General features: G+C 39.2%; 1 protein-coding gene and 1 long non-coding RNA gene across 2 annotated transcripts; both read left to right on the forward strand.

The window, feature by feature from the left end:
- The first annotated feature begins 8,167 nt into the window (after positions 1-8,167).
- Positions 8,168-9,481, forward strand: LOC130137570 (uncharacterized). The gene is made up of 2 exons (XR_008815980.1): positions 8,168-9,140; positions 9,258-9,481. It is a non-coding gene; the product is annotated as an uncharacterized LOC130137570 (long non-coding RNA).
- A 12,544-nt stretch (positions 9,482-22,025) lies between these two features.
- Positions 22,026-23,087, forward strand: LOC115671997 (zinc finger protein 7-like). Its single transcript, XM_030593726.2, has one exon. It carries the CDS (start codon positions 22,167-22,169, stop codon positions 22,944-22,946), a length of 780 nt encoding a protein of 259 aa, XP_030449586.1. The 5' UTR covers positions 22,026-22,166; the 3' UTR covers positions 22,947-23,087.
- The last annotated feature ends 4,572 nt before the right edge of the window (positions 23,088-27,659 follow it).

Below are 27,659 nucleotides of genomic sequence, written 5' to 3' on the forward strand. Positions count from 1 at the left end.
TATAGCTATTGTCATCAAGATATCGACAGGGTCCCAACGACATTGGAATGTAGAAAGAAGCACCTTCTCCAGAGTTGTGAAGTGGCCTTGAGATTCGCGAGGTCGAGAAGCTCCTGTTGTCATATAGAGAGAGAGAGAGAGGAAATCTTTTATCTCGGGCCTTCTTAGATAAATTTGTTGTCTGGCGCTAAATAAATCGAGTAAGTTAGATTTCTGTGTCCATCACAAAAACAAATTCGACATAGACTCACAAGCCGAAGAGACAGTGCAAGCGGAACGAATTTGAGAGGGTTAACCTCACCCAATATATGTCCCTAGTGACTCTCGGTTGTCGCCCCGAAAAAACTCATTACAAATTTGGACATAAGATCTCAACTCTGTCTCCTTGAAGTACTTGAAACATGTTTAAGCCCAATTAGAGTGGGCATAAGATGAGAACCTTGAATAAGCAAACTTGCTTCCATCACTTAGATGGCAGGTTGATCCGAATGCAATGGTAAAGAATCTACTATTGTAAAGATAGCAAATATGAGATTGTAATTGAATTTAAGTTGTAGTATGTAAGAAATCAGCCAATAGTGGATTGACCCAACTGATAAGATTTGAATGCTCCGTGCACCATGCTCAAGTTCGACTCTCACTGCCAGCAATTCTCTTTGGTAGGCGATATGTAAATTTGCTATATGATCTTCATTAGATTAACAATCCTGAGCTTTTTCACACTCTATAAGATTTTATTCTCACTGCTCTATACTTGGATTTATTCTAGAGGTTGAGGAGAGAGAGAGAGAGAGAGAGAAAAGAATAGGATTTATTACGGTTGGCGAATTTTGTGACTAGAATTATCAATTGTGTGTATTATGACCCGTCACTTAAAGCTTGACCACATATTTGCGCAACAGAGGCTAAAACTTACTATGTATAAATATAAGCATCTCACTAAATCAAACAAATCATATCCGGAAAATAGAAAGAATCTAAAATAAGTTCCCTAGGAACACAAGTCCGAACACACTCCTCATATCGTGAATGTTTATGTCGCCCATAGAACAAATTTAGTGTGCGTTTGTTTCACGGAAAATGAATAATTTGAAAAATATTTTTCGAAAAACGATTGCTTGAAGTACTTACAAAAATGAATGAACGAAGCTGTTTTCATTGTTTATGAAATTATTTGTACATAAATTGTTATTGATGCTAAAAATATTATTCATTGGCTGATTATTTCAAGCTATACAAGCAATTATTTTTTGAAAAAAATACTTTTCAAATGATTCATTTTCCGTGAAACAAACAGATTCCTACGTTATCTTTCGGCGGGGTTTTTGGAGTCACATAGACTCTGGTTATTTCCTCCTTTCTAGGTCTTCTCACCTTTTCTTCTTTTCATCAATTTTATTGCTGAACTAAAATAAAGCATCATTGACCATTGAACATATACTATTGGGGGAGGACACTAAGACCCGCATTAATTTCACTAAACCAATTAGAGTTCGAGCTTTAGAAGACAGCCATATCCCATGCCCATTCGTAAAATTTCAAGCTTTTCATGTTTGGACAGGTGCACGCATTTTGACCTGCCTTTTATTATATATATATATATATATATATATATATATATATATATATATATATATATGCCCTTAGTAGATTTCATTATCTCTAGCGAATACAATGCGCAACGGATTGAACAGTCCCACCAAATCTATGGCGCCACATCACAAGCTCCCCCAGCAGAAGTTCTCCTCATCGAGGGCATTAACAATGAGTTGACTTCCTAATTTTAATCTCACGAAAAGCAAAAAGCTAAACCGACCGATGATGATCAATTACAGCTTATCCCAAATTGCTCAATCAAAAGATTAATAAACAAATTCTGTCCCTCAAGTCAAACAGAATCTCTCCCTCGACCCCACCAAATTTATATTGTCCCGTTTACTTTTCCATGATTATCAAATTTGACCCAATCGAAATCTCGTGGGGGCCTGTCCAACCACAGGGAGAGAGATGGAGATACATAGGATCCGGTTCACCGGCTTGGTTTCATGGGTGGTCTTATAGATCGCCACCACGCAAGACTTTCGAGAACTATTTTATGTTTGTATGCGTTGCATGATGATGGCGATGCTTGGCCTATGTGAGAGTTGGATGTATGGCCGACCAACTGAACTAACTGTATAGATCAAAAGAGATCCCGTGTTTCTTTACGGAGGATATGGAAAACTATGAGGAGGATCTTGGCGAGTTGACACAAGCGTAGCTAGAATTAGCTCACCAAAGTCGTATTCTTTCTTCCTTCTTTTGTTAAAGAAAAGTTTGGAATGAGGGGTGAAGAGGAAAAGATTGAAATTTGGGTTCGGGGTCTGTCTGTCTATCATGTCGTGGAAGATTTGCATCTGCTTTTTCGCATATTTGAGCGTGATATGGAGCATCATATTTTCGATTTTGTTTTGTTTTGTTTTGTTTTTTTGTTTTGTCTCCCTTCGTGTTTTCTTTGTACTAATCGAATTTTGTTTGGGGGAAACTTTGGATCTCTTTGCCAGACAAGCAATCAATCCTCTCCCTTCTTTTCAAACACGATCACCTAAAGCTGGAAGCATATATGGTGAAGAGATAAAGAAATGATTTGTCGAAGAGACTACGAGGTTATCCGGATTTTCTTTTTCCGTTCGATATCATGTTGATGAACTATCCGATGTTTATTGGCGTCCACGTAATATTTATATCTTGTGCACGTGGACGGTGCCGATTGATCCTTGCCAAAAGATGATCCTTAACTTTTACAATGGTGACAGATGCAGAAATTTTGGCGAAGAGACGGATATAAAGAAAATTCATTTGAAGAAATTGTCAAAAAAATCCTAAATCTATTGTACGGTAGTTAATTCAGTTCTAAACTTTTCAATTTTGCTAATTCAGTTTTAAACATTTCAATTGTGCTAATTTAATCATAAATCTTTTAACAATTTGCCAATTTAATCCTAACCCATTTAATGAATTGCCAATGTAGTCTTTCCGGCTAATTTTGGTCAGAAATTGCCGATGTGGCGGTGCATTCGGCACAGGCCATCCTACGTGGCGCGGCCGGCGTTGACGTTGATAACTTTTTATTTTTAAAAAAAATTCAATTTTTTATATATTTTTTTATTCTTTTCTTTTCTTCTTATTGAGCCTGCAGGGCCGCCGACCACTGGCCAAGGGCCAGCGACCCCCATCGGTCCCTGGGCGAGAGCGTACAATAGGTTTATGACTAAATTAGCAAAATTAAAAAGTTTATGACTGAATTGGCCACTATATAATAGGATTATGACTTTTTTTGACAATTTTTTATTCATTTGAATTTCATATAATAGAATATATTCGTGAGAAACTATACCAAACACCAAGTAGACCGAGGGGGGATGCAATGGCTCCTCTTGCCAACCACCACCTCGGTCCGTTATTGATTGCAAGAGACCAATTTCAAGATCAATTAAGAATCAACTGAAAATGTACGCTTTGTGATATGTCCGGAGCTAGAGAGGCGGCAATGATTTTTCACACCGTCTTAACTTCAATTTTGTTGGATTTGTCATGTCAACTTTGGAATCGAAAAACACGCATGCAAAGTGTACACAGACTTTCGATGATTCGCCACGTTACATCGCGCTTCATCCCCGTCAAGAGAATTCTGATATATTATCGGCATAAAATAACATGGATTCCGTACCGGGATACTCCACAAAGATCTGGTGGTGAGTGCTGAGTCATCAGCATAACGTTGATTAAAAAGATAACGAGATCTCATAATCAGCTTTTAACAGCTACTACTGCTACTATTAAATCAGTGATTAGGCAAGAAAGAATGTGATCGGGTCGGACGGGTCAGAGCCCGTTCGGTTAAGGTCGGCCCAGAACAACCGGCCTTCAAGCCCGTCTTTTCGGCCCATAAGGCCCAATGGCCCGTACGGATTCTTCGATGGAATTTAAAGCCTGTATATGTTCCACTGAATATGCGACAGCTCCCCATTCAGCCCATTAGCAAATGAACATCATTGACAAGCTGCTGTGATAATACGAAGTTAATGACATAATGACTTGGGCTCCCTTTGTCATGCGAAAAATGAGTGATTCAGAAAATATTTTTCTAAAAATGATTATTTATATCGCTTAAAATAACTACTCGATGGAAAATATTTTTATCGTCGACAACAATTTATATCTAAACATTTTTGCGAACGATGAAAATATTTTTTGTTTATCCATATCTTAAGCAATCATTTTTTTAAAAAAAATATTTTCTGAATCATTCATTTTTCGCAAAACAAATGGAGATGATTCTCTCTGCGTTTTTCGTGGTATGACTATAACCCTAATTAGAGAAAATTCGCTCCAATCATGTTTTTGACTGGTCAGTTATAAGCATGAACATCGCCCCTCACGTACAATTAAGAATTTGTATGTGCCTGATATCCACAACTGGCCAGAGGTACAATCAGAAAGAGTTTATACCAAATAGTGTAAATGGAAAAATAATGCTTTTTCGACGATATCATTTGACAAATGGGTATCCAAAGATTTCCTTATTTTCCTTTGAGGGGCCATGTTTGGGACAGCTTATGATGGAGTCTCACCTAAAATCCTCTTGGTAAGGTGAGAAATTTCAATGGAGGGAGCTATGCTAGGTTTTCACCAAATAGCTCCAGCAAGTACACATTCCGGTGCAATTGCTGAAGTTCAAATATAGGAAGCTAATGATGCTCATGCACATGTGGTCTCCCTGCAAGGGGAAGACAAAAGCTATATGCATAAATACATAAATGAAAAAAAGAGTTTTGATGAGTTCTAATGTTACAAATTACCGATTGCGAACATTTCCGGTATTTTCCATGACTCTGTATTCATATTTTTAGACAGCGTATGAAATTTCTCTGGAATGATAAATATCAAATAACCAATGAATTTCTTTTCCTCTTGCATGGGGAATAAGTGCCGGAAAAGTCGCGAAAAACAGGTGCAGGTCATGGACGTGGAGACTTTTGGAAAGTTTAGGTCTGTGACGCGATTCAAAGATGCGGCGTCGAGTGGAAAATTCAGTTCGAGACAGGTTCTTACCTAGGATGCAAAGTTATAGTCATCTCATCAGCTCGACTAACCTATACATTTTCTTACCATTGCAATTAGGGAGCAAAATGTTACATGTGTCGGCAGAAAAATCCTCATCTTACGTTATGTCCTTGCTTTAGAATCGCCCACTTACCACATCATCGTCTGCACAGATTTCTAACAATGGTAAAGATTCGAAATTTTTTGCAGAAGCTGACAAAAGAAGGAAATGGCGGAGCATTCAAGTCAACGATGGCGTTTTTGTGACTTTTCGTCCGTGCTAATCAAGAGCCCTTTGAGTCTAACCCCGCAATCATTTTCCCCACTTTAACCCAACATTCTTATTGTTGCGAAAGCGAGTCGCAACTATCCAGCATCGCCATATCGAAAAGGAGTCCAGCTGACAATAATCCCACAGGAGATAGAGATTTCTGGGATTATTTTCAAGATTTTATCTCGGCCGGTTATACTAGAACAAGTTAGATCCTATATTGAAATCGAGAATTTGTAATTGAAATTCATTTGGAAGAAATAGAAATTATCGTATAGTTCCTATACTGCCTATCGACGACATAACTCGCGAAATGAGTCACGAAACATTACTTCTTCACGGAGGTAACATTTTGAAGGGTTGAAATTGTGGTGCGTTGACAGCTGTGAAGCTCTTTGTCAATTGAAATTTTTCAGTAAATGTGTGAGTTCTCTTTCACTCTGCGTTGAAAATGCCTATATAAAGCACTGTGTAGGCGATTGAAATTAGTCAAAATACGCTCATCGACATACTTTGAAACTTGAAAAATAACGTATGATGCAAGGAAAGGAAAAAAAACCCACTTGCACCTTACCACGTAATAAAATTTACACTTTCGAATAAAATTATAAATGAAGTATGTCAAGGGGAACTGCAACATTTTCCAGAGGTGGTTCAACCACGAAAGACAAATAATATGCTGAGCTGTTGAAGTGACCGTTTCAACGTCACTTAAATCTATACCCTTTGAAATTTCATGAACTGGGCATGCTTTCATTCGAGGGCAAGAATTTCGAATTCGACAAAAGCTATCTGTCAATATATCTTCATTAGACTTCAGCAAGTGTTGAGGTGATTTATCTCGAAAACTTGGTCAAGCGAATGATAAATCTAGAAAGAACCATAATTTCAAAGGGGTAAAAAGAAATAGAGGCATCTTTTTTCCTATCTTATGAGTAGCTCTTGCTTGAAATGGGAGCCAAAATATGCCAAGGAACAACACAAACATCGAGTGGGGAGGGGTACGATAAGTTGAGTGGAACCGCAAAACACCATGATTGGGGGAAGCAACAAGCCTCATGGCTCCTCTCACCGGTCCCAAACATCAATCATTTTTCACCTCGCCCACCACAAAAAAAGCTACATTCCCTTCACCTTTTCTTGCTTGCCCCAGCAAATGGAGGCATCATCATTGCCTTCATAAATGACAAAGTGGGTTGACGTAGGGATGGGTATGTTCTTCTCCGTCGAGGTTTGCAGAATTCCCTTGTTAACGAGTGATCTGAAGTGCTCTCCTTAATCACATTTAGTAAGACATGTTCAATACGCCGGTTGTGCGAAATTGGTTGATTCTAAGATGAGCGCCGCAAGATAGTTTGATCGTTGATACTTGTGATATTCGAGATGGGTCGATTCCGAGGCTCATCTTGAAAAGGCACTTCTATAGATGAATGGAAAGCTTAGAACCAATGTCATTAATATTTCTTATTATATGTATATACCAAAGACTTGACTCCACCAGCTCATTGCCTCATGGCCTTCACGACCGATAAGAATACGATCTATCTCGAACGATCTTGTTATATACTTCCGCGAATCTTGCTTCCAAATATAAACCACTGTAGTTGACATTTTTGGTTGGACTCACTTTTTTCAGTCTAAGATGCACAACTCACAGTACAAGCTTTACTAACAGCCGCTTGATCATTCGATGTCTTCTTGTCCTTTTAACCTTGTAGGGCCAAGCCAACAATGATCAATCTGTTGCTTAAAGTTAAGGGAGAAGAGGCACGCCAGAGAGTCCCCAGAGTCAAGCAGATAGATGACAAAAGCCGGTGAAAATGGTAACTTTGTAAAGGGTCAACTCTAAAGTTTAGTTGGGGATTGAACCGGGCTAGTCTAATTTCACTGTATGTAATGTTTACTTCTGAGATCTCACGCGTTAGGGCTAAGCGCTGACCTCGGACCTGCTGCGGAGGAAGTGATTCTCTTTCCCTTGAGTTTAACATTTTCCAATCAACATAAACACAGATTAAAGAAATGTAGATAATTAATACGACCGACTTGAATGAAATTTGTACACTTAATACCAGCACATCGGTTGGCAAAAGGAGATTGAAGTGATTCAAATGCAAAACGATAAAAGAACGAGATTAGGGTTTCATCAACATTAAGTTGAGTGAAAAAATCTCGTGAGTAATTCTGAAATCTAGGTCAGGATACCGCATGTACAAAGCACATGTTTCCATTTTGTTGGGCAAAAATGACGCAACAAATGAAAAGTGAAAAATGCAAGATAAATCGTAAGGAAACACCCAGTGATTTAGCCGCGAGCCTCTCCATCTCTACGGGTATTACCCTACTTGCCCATACACATCGAGATCTCTCACAACTTACTACGATCTCTACTGCAACACAAACGGTGGATGCATGGCAAAACTTACACTGGAAGTTCTAATAACCTAAGCAATTAGTTTCAGCTTGGCCATTCCCTATCTACCGCAGATTTTCAAAGAAGAACACCCTTTTCAATCAGTGCCATGCTCAAAAAGAATACCGTGCTAGACAAACCAGTCGGGTTAAACTGAAAAAGTTTTCAAGATGCAGTGTGAATAGACTCTCAATTCATACTCTAAGAGATGCATTTGAATTCATTAGAATCGATGGAAGAAAAAATCTGTAATGAACTATTTCCACAAAAAATTTTGCAGGTTTTTCTATTGTCCGCCAACAAAACGCACATAAGTTCCTTTGTTCCTTTTCATGAAAAGAGATTATAGCAATGTGATCTCTCTCTCTCTCTCTCTCTCTCTCTCTCTCTCTCTCTCTCTCTCTATATATATATATATATATATAGGTGAAAGGGTTGTTTGACCCGAGAGAGAGATAATTACCTCCATGTGTGGGAATCAAAAGGCTTGACAATATTAGCAGGCAAAAGAAAAGAAATTCTTTCTCGTATATCCACCCATATCTCATCTACTCAAAGGCAAAACACAGCCTGAAGCAATCATCATCATCATGTTCTCCAGCTTCTCCTCCTCCCCTTCCTCCTCCTCCTTTCTCTCATCATTAACCCCTCACATTAGTCCGCCACACACCATCTCTCAACCTCCACCAAGCCCACAAAAGTCACCATCACCATCATTCGCTCCAAATTTCAGAACTAGGAAGAGGGAAAGGATCAGATTCGAACGAGGCTTGATAGGAGATGAGGATGGGTTCGCTGAAGAAGAAGAAACCCTATCTTTCGTGAGTGGAAGGACTTTGCTTCTTCCAGATCAAGGAACTTCAGTTCATTTTCTCTAGTCATCGTCTCTTCTCTCTATCCGGGGAATCGAAGCATCACGGTCCGATCGATTTGTTTATTTTGTCCCGTTTGAAGCAAATCTACATCTATAAAGTTGGAGCTTTGCCTTATATTTACGGATCTAATATTGTCTTTAAATCTGAATCATGTCTGAGGTGGTTTAATTAGGTTGTTATTAAGGAAGATGCATCAACTTACTAAGGTATGTCGATTATGTTTTGAATCATTATTATGTGACCTTTTGAACTATGTGCGAGTGTGAGAGAGTGCGAGAGCTTGTTGTGTGTATTTCCTCCTAGTCTGCGTATTGTGATTCTCTGACTTCAAACGGTTTGTCTAGGGACTGTAGTATGTATTGTTTGATCTCAAAGGCAACAGAAGAACAAGAAGACTATGGAAATGAAAGTTGGATTTGTTTCTGTATCTCTTATGGATTCAACGATTACCTTCAGTATATGTCCAAGCTGTAACTGTTGGTGTTTTAGCATTTCTTAGGTATTTATTTTGTTTCTACACTCTAGATTTATATACGATACTAGTGTTTAATACCTGATTTTCATCTTATCGTGCTTGATGTCCTTGGATATGTGTTCTCCTGTCATCTTGTTTCAGATTGATCGCTACTTTACTGGAAGGTGATTTGAAGGTTCGCAAAACACACGTGTGTGGTAGAAGATATGAAAATAAGGGCGTATTTGTTTGAGTGAAAGAATTTTCCATAAATTCGTTTTCTGGATTTTCACTCGTTTGGTTTGCTGAAAATGATCGGTTAACAGAAAATCATTTATGGGTAAGGAAAATACACATGCTTAAAGTTAGAAAAATGAATTCTGTAATCTGCAAAGCGGAATGCATTTTTCGGAAAATATTTTCTTTTATCGTGAAATCTTCATCGAAACAAACACACCCCGATATCAAGTCGGTCTGTTATTGAACTGTGACTAAACACTTTAGAAGGAGAATGCAAATGATTGTGTAGTATATGTTCTCGGTTTCTTGATAGCCAAACTTTTAGAATATGTTGCTTGTCTTTTTTTACAGGGGTATTTGGCTACATTCATGGGTTCAAATCCCAACTATCTCTTTCATGTATTTTAGTTTATCACTCTTGATATCCAGTATTTTCCTACTGTCGATTGTCTATTTATGGGCTTTGCTAGCATAACAGTCTTTAGGCTACTATGGGAGTAACGGTATATTGTGAGCCACAAATTCTTAAACGAGTATACCTCACAATAATTTATAATTATTTGATATTTTTTTTTTTGACATAGAATAGTTTGTTAATCTCACAGTGGATTAACGACAGTCACTTAATCATTAGATTAAATTATGTCCATATATCACATGTTTCATGTGTAACTAATATTCGGCTTACATTAGATCTAATTCTTATGTTACATTTTGAGTTGATTTTTCTTTTTTCATTACATCAATCTTCTATCACATGCTAAAGAATTATACTTTCATTATTATTTTTCCTTTTGTTAGAGTTTAAAACTCTAATGCCAAATTTAGCTTTCTGGCATAGATATAATTAAATATGTCACCTGATAAGAGTCGAACTCTATACCTATTTAAGATAAGACGGGTTCCTTGTTCCTTATTGTAGTGATATCTTCTTCGTTAGCATCTTTAATTGAATATTCGTCTCAGCCATTCTTGCAAAATATTTTCATCAACCCAATTATTGTAAAAGGAACTCCAAATCGAAAACAAACTAGGAAAAAATGGTTTAAGCGTATCAATAGGATATCTACTTTTGGAATTTATTAATTCGTAAATTTTATTATTCTTTTCCATTTTTGGCAATATCACCTAAATTTACTATAGAATTTCCTATGGAGTGCCTTTTTTTGGGCTAGAATAATGACACCGGTTAAAGTATCTCTCAGCGTAAAACCCAAATCTATATGAAATCTACATGAATATGAAATTTTGAAACTATTGCTCACTCACAGATATTGTGCTCCGGTTGCCCATCCTATACAAAATAGAATGTGTGGTCCAACTTGCACCGTTACTAATTGGAAGCAAGCCAGTAAAAATGCCGTTATACTAGCAATGCTCTTTCTATAATGTTAATATATTTTGTTTGACGATGAAGGTTAATATGAGCTTCATTTGGGTTGCTGATACGTCACTCAAGGAGGAACACTTTAAAACATATACATTTGCCTTCTAAATTTAGAGAATTACAATCTTTAATCTTTTATATATATTTATATTTATATTCTTTCCTCTTAGGTGTAACAATGCCATTGCATGCAGGGTTATTCTCAATCAAACAAATTAATCAAACATAGATTGCAATCTATTTGACACCATCAATTCAAACTATATTGTAGTGCGTGCATGCATCAATTATCTTGCAATATTCCATGCGACGTTTCCTTTTATTGATCGTTTCCACATAACAAAGGTTTTGCCTGAGATACTGCATTATTCAGATTCTGACCATAATGTTTCTTTAATTCTCCCGCATTCTATATTGTCACTTGGTAGCATTGTCTCCTTGACCGTTGACATGGTGATTAAAACGACATCATCTAGCTTAATATAGGCACAAATATCCATGCAGAAAACACAGCAATAGACAGCTTTTAAATGGGCACATAAATAGGGCCCGTTTGGTTCGGCTTTGGGGGAATGCATTTGGGGGAATGCAAATACCTTTGGGCTAAAGGGGTTTTCCGAAATGCAAGTAGTGTTTGGTAAGTGTTTTATAAAATCAACTTGGGCTAAAGGACCTTTGGGTTATTTTTTTTTTAAAAAAAAACTCCGGTGGAGCTACATCGCCGGCCACCGCCTCCGGCCAGATCTGGTCGCCGGCCAACCGCCGACGGCCAGATCTGGTCGCCGGCGACCACCGCCTGGGGTCGCGAGACCCCAGCCGACGCACTGGGGTCGCCGGACCTCGGGCGGTCGCACGGGTCGCGCGACCCGGGCGAAGCGTTACTGGGTCGCGAGACCCGGGCGACGCCCGAGGTCCGCGACCCCGGGCGGCGGTCGCCGGGTCGCGCGACCCTCGGGCGACCACCGCCGGGGTCGCGCGACCCGGCGACCGCCGCTGGGTCGCCGGACCTCGGGCGTCGCCGGGTCTCGCGACCCAGCAGCGTTGTCTAGGTCGCGCGACCCGGGCGACCGCCCGAGGTCCGGCGACCCAGGCGGCGGTCGCCGGGTCGCGCGACCCTCCGGCGACCACCGCCGGGGTCGCGCGACCCCGGCGACCGCCGCCTGGGTCACCGGACCTCGGGCGGTCGCCTGGGTCTCGCGACCTAGGCGAGCGTTACTGGGTCGCGCGACCTAGGCGACCGCCGAGGTTCTGGCGACCCCGGGCGGCGGTCGCCGGGTCGCGCGACCCCGGGCAAGTGGTCGCCGGAGTCGGGCTAGCCCTCAGGCGGCGGCCGCCGGCTGCCGGACGTCGATTTGGGGAAGATGAACAGTGTCGATGAATAGTGCAAGTTGCATTCCGAAAATGCAACTTCCCAAAAGCACCTTCAGAGGTGCATTGGCCAAAGGTCCCTTGGCCAGCATTCCAAATGCAATTGCATTTCCCCAAAGTGAGTAAAAAAAATTGCCAAACGCTATTTGCATTTGGCCAAGGGACTTTAGAGGCCAAATGAGCATTGGGAATGCTGAACCAAACGGGGCCATAGTCCTCAAAGTTCATATATCTTTTGAAACTAGATGGTGCAACTGTAGTTAAGGGGAAAGTTGATGATGATTTAAAAAAAAAAAATTTTGTAGAGAATAAATACTTATTGAAATAGAAAATTTAAATATTTAATTCAAGGATCTTGAGGCGCTCACTCCCGCCAGCTACAATCGAATCGGGTTAGAGCTACTTCCAGCTTAGCTCCATATAAAGTTAGTCCACTTTATGGCCACCAAATGATTGCATGCACAAGTTGATGTTTCAGCAGCCGATCAAAGAGCGTCCCTAGTTATGCGGAATGTTATGCAATTGACACATGCTGCTTATTGATATATTTCGACCAGAAGTTGAAGTTCTGTAATTGAGGTCATGAAATGTGCTCTCTGGTTAGCTACTTCTGAAGTACGTTGCCCGTCCTTTCTTCTAATGTGCAAAGATGAGCGCGAAGATGATTAACTGTTGTTCTACATGGCGGTTGCCGATGCCCCCGCCTCCACTACTTTGTTGTCGCTTCCGAGTTGATGGAGAGTTGCTGCTATCTCGCGTTCGCATCTGTCCAAAAACTAGAGACATGCTGACTATGGATTGCATGGCGGTGATGCCTGACGACAGCAGCTAAATTGGAGAGAGAGAGAGAGAGAGAGAGAGAGAGAGAGAGAGAGAGAGAGAGAGAAAGCATGCACTTCAGAAAACTACATAAAATAAGGAGAACTCTATAAAGATTGCAAAAGCATTGTGCCCCATGAGGGGCGTATCCCCTAACGTGTAGATTTCTTCGATGCGATTAAGAAAATTTGCATAAAATAAGGAGAACTCTAGAAACCCTCTCTCTGCAGACACGCTTAAGCTCTTTCGTGAGTTTTTAACAATCCGCGCGACAACCATTGAGGATAACAAATAAGGTTACAGTCTCTAACTATGTAGTTATTTAGATATAGATGAGCAGGCTAGTCTGCAAAATAGGCCCGCAAAGTCCCATTGCCAACATATACTTCTTTATATTATGGCTGATTCCAAGTTTGTTCTGTACCCCAAAAACAAAAAAGTTGACTAATTCTGTTCTTTATTATCCATTATTATTATCGTTATTATCATCATTGATATTATTATCTGAAAAAGAACTGAAAACTAATCTCCCATCGAATTTCACAAGAAATAAGATTTATAACTCTTGATATTCAGCAAGAGCCAGCCTAAGATGCCCACAGATGTGCTGAAATTTGCTATCAGATTGGCGGCTATCTGTTCGTTCTCCCAGTAGTAAGCAAAGCGTGCTTTGACTTTGTTTTGAATTGCTTCAGTCAACCTTGTACAACACTACACAATGAGCCACATGTACCAAAAGAAACCCACTAATTTTTAGTCCAACTGGCGTCTTTTATTAACAATAATCCAGGCCCCTCCACTTAGGGACATAATAATCCCACTATCAGGAATAAAATCGCTAGATGCCATTCCAAAACGGGTGCAAAGATGGCCTCAAAAGAATTCACTGATTGGTGCAAATCGCCTACCACGACACAAAAGCATCAGCACGTGCTTTTCTTCGTTTACCATAAGATTACTTATAACCACATCTTTTTGTAAAATTTCAAAGGCTGATATGCCAAAGTGATGCCTCCTTTCAATGCATAAAGCTTGTCGAAGCCAATTGCATTAATTTGTCGCTTATTTGTTAATCTTTTCATTAACTGCATACAGTCCAAATGATCTTTACGATTAAAAGTATTTATGTATCATGACTTCAGGGTTGTTCGAGTGAGTTTGAGGCAGTTGCACCGAGGGTTATTCGTTTGGCCATGGTTGGCTAATGGGAATGAGGGTTTAAAGATAGCAAAAAAGTTAAGGTGCCCGTCGTGAGTAAAATATTATTCTATCGAAATACCGAGATATATGCTTCTATAATACAAGTACGAGATAAACATGCAAATTTCGCACCCAACCAACAAAAAAAGGAGAGATCATTATGAGATTTTGTAAGATCACTATTTTTTTTTTTTTGTAACTGAGGTGTCCGGACCAGCTTGCGCGCACCTCAACTATTCCTCGGGGGAGACTAGCACAGCAACCCACCGCCATGACCCTCCACTTAAATCACAAGTGCTCAGCTGGGGAATCGAACCTGGGAGCAGTGACTTTCGAAATTTAATATTTAAATATTCTAACACTCTCTCTCACGCATATGTTGGTTTTTGGCTTAAAACTAACCCGTGAAATATGAAGTTGGGGAGGTAGAAATATGTAAATGGGGAGGTAAAGAGGGATTTGGAGAGATTTGAAGGACCTCACACTTTGATATTACGTAAGAATTTTGTGGTACCACTGCTAAATGTTTTAATAGTTTGAGTTATTAGATAAAGGGTAGTTTAATATTGGGATAAGTGTACTGAAAGTCTTAAAACTTGTCACAAAAGTACAATTGAGTCATAAAACTTATAAAAAATGCAATCAAATCCTAAAACTTGTCAAATTGGTATAATTGAGTCATTCTGTTAATTCCATCCAACTTAACTAACGGAAAATGGTAACGTGATTTTTTTTCATTATTTTATCTATCATGCATGGCGATGACGTGACTAAAACGATATCGTTTTGGTCCAAATCGGATTTTTAATACAAATTTTACTTAAATTAAATTAAAAAATAACCTAATTGAAAAATAAAAGAGGTGAGAAACCTAGCGGTGAGCGCTCCGTCACCCCACCATCGCTTGGAAGTGCCGGCAATCCTCGCCGACCGCAGGCGAGGGCTTGTAGGCCCTTGCCCATATCTAGCCAAGGAACGCAGCCTCCCTTAGATCGAGCGAGGGCCACCACTGGCGGCAGATCCTCACCAATGGCGACCTTTGCTTGCAGCCGGCAAGGATCGTCGGCCATTGGCAGAGGACCAGTGACCCTTGCTAGTCATCCGCCACCATCGCTGGCCCTTCCTGGCGATAGTGGGACGACAGTGGTCAGGGAGGCAAGTCGCTTAGTTTTTCACCTCTTTCTCTCTATTTAAAATTTTAACTTATTTTAAAATTTATGTTAAAATTCATATTTAAACCAAAAAGACGTCGTTTTAGCCTTATGTTTCGTGTTTTAGTTGCTTGATCGCCACGTAGGACGATAAAAATATTTTTAAAAAATCACATCAATAATTTTTGTTAGCCAAGTTAGAAGAAGGTAACGGAAAGACTCGATTACACTAATTTTTTAGGACTTGATTACACATTTTGTAAGTTTTAAGACTTAATTGCACTTTCTTGATAAGCTTTAAAATTTTCAATGCACTTATCCTGTTAATATTTAATTATTCTTACACTCCCCGTCACTTGTAAGGCTTTGATTCCCCCTTGCGCGTAGGCTATATTTTGTCCTAAGCGTGAAAATATGTAATTGGGAAGGTAATTAGGGGCCTGGACGATTTGAACTTGGGATATCATGGGAAATTACAAAAAAAGTCTTAAATCTATTGCACTTGTGCCAATTCGGTCTTAAACATTTCAATTTTGCAATTGAGTCTAAACATTTTCACATTTTACTATTTGAATCTGTCCAATTAATTTAGTCGGAAATAACTGATATGGACGCCAAGCATCCTACATGACATGGCCAACGTTGACATAGAAAATTTTAATAATGTTTTAATATTTTTTCAATTTTTTTCTTTTCTTCTTTTTCCTTTTTTTTTCTTTTCTTCTCTTTTCTTTCCTATTTTGGCGAGGATCGCCGGGCCCTCATTGACTACAAGGGGAGGGTCGCCGAGCCCTCGCTAGCCGCGAGCAAGGGTTGCGGTCGCGATTGTCTAGGCGAGGCCATGGCTAGGCTGGCCTCACCCGCTGCCTGCAAGGGCGTTGTGGCCCTCGCTAGCAACTGGCAAGGGCTTCGTCGCCCTTGTCGAGTGCTGCTTGGCGACCCTCACCAGCCACAGTAAAAAAGAAAAGAACGAAAAGAGGAGATAGGAAAAATAAATGAAAAATATAAAAAAAAAAAAAATTTAAAATTTTTAAAAAAATATCGACGTTAGTGTCAGCCATGATACGTAGGACGGCTAGCGATTTTCGGCCAAAATAGGCCGGATGGACTCAGTTGGCAAAATGTGAAAATGTTTAATACTCAATTGGCACAATTGAAAGGTATAAAATTAAATTGACAAAAATGTAATAGGTTTATAACTTTTTCGACAATTTTTGCCGGAATCTCATGCTTTAATATCATGTGAAAATTTTTGTGGGACCGCTACCAACTATTCTAAAAATTTAAGATTTTAGATGAATGCGTGATTTATATTAAATATTCTAATTGTCGCGACGTATCCTTGGGATGGCACCGCTAAGGGTTCAGCTAATGGATTACTAAGTCTAAACCTAGCTCGGGCTCTCCTAAGCTCATACCAATTCGTGACTTATAGTTCAAGTTATTAACATGCAAATTATTTCAGTTTGGAGTCGCCACTAATCTATTTCTTGGTGGGTAGATTAGAAACCCAAGTAAAGTATTGGGAGATTTACTTTACTCCTACGAATCAGAGATTCAATGAGTTCGGGGACTTGATTACGCTAGATTACTGTAACGCCCTTTCGGCACATTTTCTCTTTTATTTTCAAAAAAATATTTTACAGGTAGCTTGAATTGATTTTAACTTTTTTACTATCATGCGAGAGGTGATCATGCGGTGCGCAATCAATGAAATTAACACTCAAATAACAAAGCAAGCAAATTGCAAGAAAGTAAAGAAATTGGTCACATCAAAACAATCAAATATTTTTGGGATTTTCTTTCATCTTAAAATAAAGTTTAATCTACATTACATGCAATTTCCTAACATGCAAACTATATGACATGCATATGATATTTTTGGCATTTTTATTAAAATTCGTAATTAGAAATTAATAAAAATGAAAGTCTATCTAAATCAAGATATTATCAAGTTTAAGTTAGGAAATCGGATATCCTTAACCCTGTCTTAACTTAGAAACCTATCTCAACACGGAATTCTATGGAGAAAAACTTATCTAACCTAAATATCATCTAGACATGTAATTTTAATTCAACAAGAAAGATATCTAAATTATCCCAACGTATAGAGGAAAACTCTATCTGGTCTATTCTATCTAACATGCAATCTTTTTGTATTTTAAAAACATTAAAGATAAACAAAATATCCAATCCACCTCAAGATATTCATCAAGATTCCAAACAAAAGATTACGATAATGGAAAAAATAATCCATCATCTTACGGATTAAATTAACAATTATCATAACCTTAACATCACCAATACCCACGAGAAATCAAAATAATTAATAAAATGATCCGAAGTCTTGCGGATCAAATTAATAATTATAGTGATTTTTACCAATAAAATTCTAATTGGATAATGCCTAACATCTCAAAGAATATCAAGTTAGATAACAATCCATCAAAACAGGCGACGAAATATTCAAACCGAATCGGATAGGGATTATTACCTATTTCGTGGATATTGCTTCCAAATCCAAACCCGATGGGCGACGGAAGGGACGGGGACTGTCGATGATTCACACGGCAATTCACGATTTGGGACCGGTAGCTCGCGGCAGTTCACAAGCGACGGTGGGCGGTCAACGACGTGGCTGGACTCGCGGTGGTGGTGAAGTTCACTTGGATTATTCAATGAAGCACTTGGATCGCTGGAAGGATGTGGTGCTGATAGGGGACGCGCGGCCAAGGACAGCCACCCGCTCAGTTCTCCAAAAGTCCTACAAGAAGAAATTCACACGTAATGGAGTTGTCAAGTGGCTGTGATGCTTGGGTGTCTTTGCATAAGAATTTGTTCAAATTCGTCAATGCGTGAAGCAACGGGATGCTCTAGATATGACCAACTATACTATGGGCGACCGTCGTTTGTCTTCGAAAGCGACTCAAGGGCAATCAATGGGGTCGGGAACGGCAGCGAAACTCGACGGACGGCACAAGGTCACGACTGAGCGGACGGCACAAGGTCACGACTGAGAAGGAGGATGCTCCGTCACGACTCCTTTTCTCAAGCTCTCTCTCTTTTTCTCTCAATGGTGGCCGTGTATGAAATTCTGTGACCTCCCAATTATGAACCCTAACATATCTATTTATAAGAGTTAGCCAGGATTATCTTGCAAGAGCCAAGATATATTATTTCCTAATTCTGATGCTCAACTTAGGCAATTTTCTGCTTTTTTTCTCTAGCTGAATGTTCATAGAATAATATGAATTATTTTCCAAGTATATTATTTAATAATTCGATAATTCAATTATTCCAACTTGCTCTATAATGCAAATTTCGGCCATACATGTATTCAATGGGCTTGGACAATCATTTAATCTTTTGGGCTGAGTTCAATCAATTAAGCTCAAAACCATTCACTTAAGTCCATCCGCCGCTAGTCCAATGTAAATGAAACTATATGAGCCTAAATACTAATTCAAATGCTCCTAATTTATATGCAATTTAACTAATTTTTTTTTGTCTAGGGACCGGGATCGATTCCTAATTTTTTTATGCAACGAACGACTACTAGGTCGTTAAAATTTAGGTGTCAACACTAATGAAGATAAATGGAACATATATTTGTCTTCTTTTCACCTACAAGAGAAACGCTATTTTGGCGAGCACTTTGCAAAATCTAATATCTCTAAAAAATCCATCTCAAAATCATCCGAATACCATGGGCAAAGAGCTATCATGCCACTTCATGTTCCTAGCAATCCTCAATGATATGTGCAAGCATTCCAATATAGTTTAAGAATTAGATAATCGATATATATCTCCACTTGTCACATCACTTTATCCAAGCAATTAAAAACAACAGATCGGGAAAAAGAGGGGACTGGCACGCAGTTCAACTCCAAAATGCGAAGCCACATTATTTAGAAGAGAAAAAGCATCCCCCAGATGAAGAAATTTAATGTTAGGTAGATCATATTGCTATGCCTAGGTATATACTTGAATACCATATAATGTCAGGTGGGTCATCTTGGCAGTTAGCCATGCGAACATTAGATAACTTTGCCAATAATGAAGCACATATGGACCGTTCAACAAAACTCGATTGACTTACTTTTTATTCATTTCAAAACTACCCTTAATGCACTAAGAAGGAAAAAATTAGCAATTAAATTATACAAAATTAGGGGTGAGCAAAAAGAATCATCCGGATAGGACTAAACCGGTTAGTTCTGAACAGTTCCCGATTCCATGTATGGAACTGCCCATCAGGACCAGAACGATTTTTTTTTTTTTTAATTTCTTCGAAATCTGTAAAAACTAAAAGGCCCTAATAATGTTCTTCATCTTACCCTCTGCTTGATCCTTACTTATACCCTCTATTGCTCACTCTTTCACAAGCCCTAATCGTATTTTTCATCTTCACGACTCTTACCCTCTGCTCCCCTCTTCTTCACAAGTATTAGCTTTTGCTCCCTCCTTTTCAAACCCTTGAGCCATTGCTGCTTCCATCTCATCCTAATAAAGACCAAAGCAACATGAAAACCAGTTAACATTAGTCCTGATCGAGGTGGACATTCCCAGGCGAGCATGTTCCACAAAGCAAAACCAACAATTGCTGATTGAACTAATCACATCGTAGCATCAGAACTCACAATCATTGGAAGGCAATGAAGCGAAGAGAACTGAGTAATGATCCATGTAAATGATCCATTTGCAAATTGAGGCAATTCTTGATCTATTTTTTTTCCTTTTTACATATGATTCAACATTTTACAAGCGCATAGCGCATGCTCGACTCTAATATAGACTAGTCCTCGTAAATGCCCGGTCCTTCTCTTGCTTTTTTTTTGGCGTTTGTCAAATTTGGCATTCTCGTGGGTCTCCCCAAAAGCTGATAGTAGGGACAACTATCTGGTCGATTCTTTAATTATCATCTTAAGTATAATATCAAATAGTATGGTCAAATTAATCAATCGATCAACCAACCAACCAAGAGCACCATAATCTAATCTCCCCCTCATCTCAATAGCCTCACCTCGTTTATTAATTTATTTCACACGTTAGCATATTGAACTGATGCTTTATGAACCGCATGCCTACTTGGGATTCCCTCCCTTAAAGAAAGAATCGAATTTTCATTAAACTTCAAAGGCAAGAAAAAAGGAGTGGGAATAGATGAGCTTGAGAGAGAGTGATCGATTGGAGGAGGATAAGTCCACCTTGAAAGATATGGATAGAGACGATAGAAAAACACAGCAGAATCTAGGCTCTTTTTTTTATTTAACTATATGTTCCTAAAGTTACACAAGGTGGGGTCCAAACCTAGGCCAAATGTCGTGTAACAAGGCATAATTTTATCGATAATGATGTTAGTTGAAGACTAGTTTAATCCGAGAAAAACATGGTTTTAGGTGCTTAGAATAGAGGGTTAGCCCGCTTTCGGAAGATTTGCCAAGATCTCGTGAGGACCTTTAGTAGCATATATGCTTACATCAAGCGCCAACGCTTGCTTTAATTTGTTCGCGAATTCATTATTTTATCATTAAATTCGGGTATCCTAAGAGCAACTCCGAAAAGGGTCAACATGGGCAAATTCTTTTGCGCCTATTTAATAATGTTTTTCGACAGGAAATGTTGCCAAAGAAATCATTTTTGAGTTGAATACGAGAATTAGACACGATTTCGTGATTTTTATATCCATTAGTGGAAGTGGGGACGACGGAAATGTGCACCCTCGTGCACCAAAACAAGTAATTTTTTTTCTTGGTTTATTTTTTTATAATTTATTAAATATAAGCTTCCAAAGAGGACAAACGAAATCGATTAGTTTAACTCGAGCTAATCTTTTTTCTTGGGTTGGAATTACAGTCAACTAATCTGTTGGGTGTCAATTTAGTCACTATTAGATTTTGTTGCAAAAGTTAGATCCTCTTTACTTTAGGGGTGATTACGTTCCCATCTTCTTTGACTTTTTTTCCGTGACTATAAATATTATAATATTTGCCTTTTGTTTTTTTGTCTTTTCGCACATGGAATATTTGTTTCAAATGTCCAGCTGCCAATTTGCAAGATAACCAAAAAAAAAAAACAAAATTCCGACTTTAAGTAATAAAATATTACACATCACATATCGTTTAAGTTCCTATGCAGCACCGCAACATTTTCTTCATTACGATTTACCAGCTTAGTGTACCTCTGGTTTTGTAACATATTAATAAATGGACGAAAACAAATTATTATAAAGTAAAATTGTACCTCCTATTGATTTAATCGGTTGATCAAACTTTTAAATTATAATTGCTCGTACCAAAAACAATTACATAACAAATGGGTCACACAAAGTATGACCCATATAATAGTTCTTGTTTGCTTGCTTAGTTGTGTGGTGGCCATTTAATTGAAAGGTTGATCGATAATGCCATTGATCTTGGTCCATTTTGAAACCTTTTTTATTTGGAAATAGAACTTAACTTCAAGTCCACATGATGCGAGCCTTCATATAGCATGCACTAGATTAATGTGAGTCGTCAAATTCTGTAGGACTCACTCGATACGCACATGATTTAAGGGCTCGTGCGTATCGGACTCGCACGAATAGGCTCGATGCAAAAATTACTCATTTTCATGTTCAAAATAGATCATTTCCTATTCCTTCTTCCTACTTTTCATCTGCCTTGACCAAAGGGTGCGGCTACTGTATCCACGAATAAAATAGGGTGCTCGCATGAAATACACAACTCATTCGTCGATTTTGTTTATTCATCATAGTCTTAATTTATTAATGGTTGGAAGACGTGGGTTATCCTATAAAAAGGCAGTGATGAAGCTATAAACACACAAGCGGAAGTGCTAATCAAACCTACCTACATACTAGCCGCCTACAAACACAATTTTTTTCTGCTCCTTTCGATTATCATCATGTCAAGCAAATCAGTCTCCAATCTCACTCCTCCTACATGGGACGTTGATATTAGACACGACAGTAGCTCTTTTCGTGATGATGATTCGTCTTCTTGCATTCAGAAGCAGCAGAAGAAGAAGGTCAAGCTGTTCGGGTTTGACCTAACGACGATCGGACCCTGCAAGTACCAAGATGAAGAAGAAGACACCCCAAAATCAGATCTTGTGGAGAGAGATGAGCACGAGAGCGTGAACTCATCAAACACGGTCCCATCTTCATCGAGAGACAACAAGAGCAAGACACCTCCGGCCAACAACAACAACAACGAGAGATCACCGTCTGCTTCGACCTCCGACCTGCACGACGACGACCGAGTGAAGAAGCTCTTCGAGTGCCAATACTGTGCCAAGACGTTCGCGAACTCGCAGGCCTTGGGCGGTCACCAGAACGCCCACAAGAAGGAGAGGATGAGGAAGAAGAAGTTGCAGCTCCAGGCCAGGAGAGCGAGCCTCAACAGTTACCTCCAAGCGTATCGAGATTATTACTATTGCAATTCGAATGGGGTTCTTAATTTCGGAGGGTCCAATGATGATCAGTGGTCTCTTGACTCTTCCTCATGCTATGTCTCTGGTCCTGATCATCAGTTTGCGCTCTGCGATCAGGCGCCCCAGATTAGCTTTGGCGACGCGGCAGATCGTCGAGAAGGTCTTCCTTTCGGAGGATCGACTCGAGTTCAAACCTGGCATGCTCCTGCTGTACTGCCGGCTAATACCGGTTATTATCAGCATAAGAAATGAATGTCTGCTGAAACATGGACAAGGTAGATCATCGTTGACAGTTGTATTGTCATGTAATGACTTTGAGATTTATTTATACAAATTATTTTGGTCTCTAACTCCAGCAGCTGCAGTAGATAACTTTGCACGAAGTGTTCAAACATTTACATGTTGGGAAATTGTGTCCGAGTCTTGGACGTCCAAAAACACGCGTATCTACCCTAAATTGTGTTGCGAAAATTCAAATCGGCGTTAGCATAAATTTTACAAACAATACAGTATTGTAAAGAAACGAAATTGCAATAACAAAGTTGGAATCGATACAAATGAATACCGAGGCCTGTGTTTGACACAGTTTCCTTAAAACAGATTCGTTCCCTCCAGTACGCGACCGAGGTTTCGTGAACGTCTGTCTCCCAGGATACAACGGTTGACAGCGAAGAAGAGAGCACGGCACTTCCAAGCTTCCGGCGAACTTGAACAAACTCGAAATGAACACTACCGAAAAACAGTGCAAATGCAGAGAGAGTTTAAAACCAGAGGAAGAATGATTTCGATAAAAAGGAACAGAGGGGAGAGCAATTCGGGAATAATAACGGCCGATTAAATCTGTCGTTACAAAATCAATACGAATAACAGACGATTAAATCTGCCGTTATAAAATCAATACGAATAACGGACGATTAATTCTGCCGTTATAAAATCAATACGCATGGGAATAACGGTTGATTAAATCTGCCGCACGTTACGAAATTCGTAACAGTTTGACTTGAAAAAATAAATCAGAAGGCAAAATTGGGCTCGTCGCGAGGCCCACTTTTCGGTCCTGCAATCGTGTACGCGGGATGTGCGCTCGCGCCCAAGTTTCAACTTGTCGGGCGTCGGATTTGCACCCCCTGCGCCTGCGCGCGAGGCAGAGAGTTTGTGCTATGATAATTACCACTTCAAATAAGTGTAACTGTATATAAAGCACTCCATAGCCTTCTTTCTTTTCCGATGTGGGAATAGTGTTTTTCCACTTCCCACTTCCCACTTCCAACTCAAGGGTGTTCTTTGAGCATCAATTTCTCATTCATTCACCCATCAATTTATCCCATATTTCCAACAAATTGAATGGTTCAGATGTCTTGGGATGCATGCAATAATTTCTTTTTGTATAGGAAACTCACGTTTCACTCGGAACAAGAGAGAGACCGTGTCGAATGATATCTAAGCAAGTGATAGGCACCTAAAAAAATGACAGACAATTTACTTATCACGACGAACAGGTCGACGCATCCCTCAAATATGAAGATAGTTAATTTTGAGTTTGAACTTTGAAATGGACATTTGTCTTTAATTAGGTACCTTCTTTATAGGTATAATTAAGCAACATGTATACTGGAAATCCTAAAACTTATTACGAAAATGCAATTGAGTCCTAAAACTTGTAAAAAGTATAATCAAGTTCTAAAATTTTTCAAATTGATGCAAGCGAATTCTTCCGTTAACCAAGTGTCCAACCTGGTTAATGGAAAATGCCAACTTAGCTTTTCTATATTATTTTCTCTCTTACGTGGCGATGATATGACTAAAATAATATCGGTTTGGCCCAAATCTTATTTTAATACAAATTTTATATAAATTAAATTTAAAAATAAGCTAGAATTAAAAAAAAAACGAATGGTGGAGAACCAAGCGGCAAGGACTTGCACGGCCCTCATCATCACCAGCCCACCATGCCAGTGAGGGTTGCCGAGCCTTGGCCAGTGGCCGGGGACCCTTGTCAACCGCAAGTGAGGGCCTGGCCCTCACCCAAATTTGGGTTAGAAGAAAAAAGAAAAAGAAAAAAAATGATAAAAAATTCAAAACAATTTAAATTAAACTGTCCATGTCAGCGCCGTCCGTGCCTACGTACCATGGCCAGCGCTAACTGGACCACCACGTCAGCGATTTTCAGCCAAAATTGGCCAGAATGACTAAATTGGCAAATCGTCAAAAGATTTAGGACTAAATCGGTAAATTGTCAAAAGTTTTAGGATTAAATTAACACAATTGAAAGGTTTAAGACTGAATTAATAACTAGTCAAAAGATTTAGGATTAAAATTGGTCAAATTAAAAGGTATACGATTGATTTAACACAAATATAATAGGTTTAGGAATATTTTGGTAATTTTCCTCTTCCTTATAAGTATAGTTAATGCACAAGTATCTAAAAGATGACCACTTGATTGAGCATTATCTTTTGGGATATTGGTCAATGTGACCACGGAGCATCCTGAACCTTTGCAATGTAGTAGAGACATACGTAGCATATCTAACCTTTACGAAGGAGCGACTCTGACTGGGATGGCAGTGGCAATTGCACGTTTGTGATTACTTGTCAAACCCGAGTTATTCATTCGTGTCAATACTGTTCTAAATATATATATATATATATATATATATATATCCTAAGAGATGAATTTATCGCTAATTTGTGCCATTTTCGAACCCGCTAGTATTGACCTCATCTCCCGCATGAAGGGAGGTACGATGTTGCATGAGACACATGAATATCAAATCATCTCAAGATCGACACCTGATTACTCTGTGTCTAAACTTTGTCCATGTAGATTAGGTCCGGAGTTGGGACATACTGTGCAATCAAGTCGAGTCGAATTGGGTCGATACGATACCGGGCTCGAGCTCAACTCCGACTCAAGTTGTAAACTCAAAGCTCGAAACTCAATTTGAACTTGATCGAGTAGTTGTTTTTTTAAACTTAAACGTACTCGAGCTCGACTCGCACAAACCGATTTTAAGCTTATGGAACTCAATATACTCTATGCTCAATGTTCCCATGTTCGAATAAACGACCTGGGTTCTGTGATATCATCTGCTGCTCGACCAAGCAGTAAGAAAAGCACTAATGGGCTGCTTACTAGGAGGCTAAATCCAAGCCCATAAATTGGGCTCTTACCTATATGTTTAAGTCATATTTCCGCAATTATCCTCGCATCAAAAGGTAAAACTATCGATCATCCGCTCTTTCGTCAAGTTAACACTCGATTAAACAATTATTCGATTCCATAATAAAATGATTTATTTTTTCTTTATACGTAAGCCTTCCAATGATCACGTACGCGCTTAGCGAATACCTCAACATTAGTAAAAGTATAGTCGGATTTAATCGCGGAATCGATGTTAGGCCTTGCTTGAAAATTAAATTCTTCGGGGCCTAGGACGATTAGGGGATTTAATAAGGGGTAGCCCGAATTTCGAAATGAACTTGTCACGACTTGACATTGTTCGCGTGGTTGGGCTAAATCCCTAAAAGGAGAACCTCGTTAATGGCTTTTTGTGAGCCTTTACTGTATCAGCACATGACGACCTCGCCCCTATCTTAGATTAGCCAAAATCATCGAAGATACTATTATTCTTATAAGATACATTATGTTCCATCATTACTCATATTGTTTATGTCCTAATTAGTAGATTTAATTATTCGAAATAGTGAAAAAAAAAACCATTAGTCAGGTTACAGGCGGGCTTTGGGTTCTTCCACACTTAATTGGAATGTGTCCAAACTTCATTTGGATTTACAGACTTATCCCGAATTCGAAATCAGTTCAGACAATATTCAGGATTAATGTTCAGATTTGCAATGGCAGCTTTTAATGTACATATAGTAAATGACACAAATAGTCTCTGAACTTTGGCTCAATGTACAGTGTGATTCATGAACTTTAGCCTAATGTACTTTTTTTTTTTGGTAAGGTAAGATGTATATTGACTTTTCAAAGCGTAACCTACATATGATGTAACCGAAACACAAAAACCTCGTACCTGAAACGACACCCAAGGTGTCCTAACAGGTGCAAAGGTGTAACGGATAGTGAGCTCAAAAGCATCAAACGCAAAATACAGCAGGGCCGAAAAACGACCAACCGACTACAAAAGAGAGCCAACAACAACCAAAGAGGATTAATCAAAGATGGTAGGCGAGATGCCCCAATTGACTTGGATCCTTCTGTTGCGAGGATTATCTTCAACAGGCTTGAATGACAGACCTCTTGTTAGTGGTCTGCCCTAGGAATCAATCAAGGTTGATACTCTAATATTAGTTGTGGATTAGGTTGTGTCGGAAAACCGATCTTCACTATACTTAGGTAGTCATAATGTGTTGCTAGAGACCGCTTATGACTTGTGGGCCAAAAGAGTTTTGGGTACACTGCTAATGTTTAGTGAACCTACAGGGTCGCACACAATAGTGAACGGACTTAATATTGTCTATGCGCCTTGATCTACTTAAGAAGTAGATTTTAATTTATTCTCCTATTTAAATTATCTATGCGGTCGTACGCGTTATGAGATAACGATTAAACGTACGATTGAAGGTGGACGGTTTGGCGGGCCCAAATAGCCCGGCCCACTTCTTTTAATTCCGCTAGATAATGAGGCTGTATAAATAGATAGAGAATCGTTCTCTGTCTAGGGTTTTTTCGAAAGAGTATCGAAAATCAAAAGGCGTTCAAGAAAAGGAACTTCAAGATCTTTCGCTAGCACGTGGATCGTTGGAGAATTCCGTTCGTGTGTGTGGATACCGGTAGAGGCGCAACACTTGGGGCGCTCATCCAGACACAATCAGTTGCTGATTTATCTTCGATCTGAAAAAGGTACGTATCGAACTTCAGTCTTGATTTCAATATACACATGGATCCTGTCTAGGGTTCTATATTCCACTGCGTTGTTTTTCGTTGTTGAACCCTACA

Source organism: Syzygium oleosum, unplaced genomic scaffold (assembly GCF_021117445.2).
Source record: "Syzygium oleosum isolate NSW1041296 unplaced genomic scaffold, Sole_v2.1 Sole_v2.03, whole genome shotgun sequence".
In the NCBI taxonomy this organism is placed as follows: domain Eukaryota; kingdom Viridiplantae; phylum Streptophyta; class Magnoliopsida; order Myrtales; family Myrtaceae; genus Syzygium; species Syzygium oleosum.

Excerpts from the sequence above, each read along its gene's own strand:
- LOC115671997 (XM_030593726.2), top strand. The coding sequence starts at position 22,167 with ATGTCAAGCAAATCAGTCTCCAATCTCACTCCTCCTACATGGGACGTT.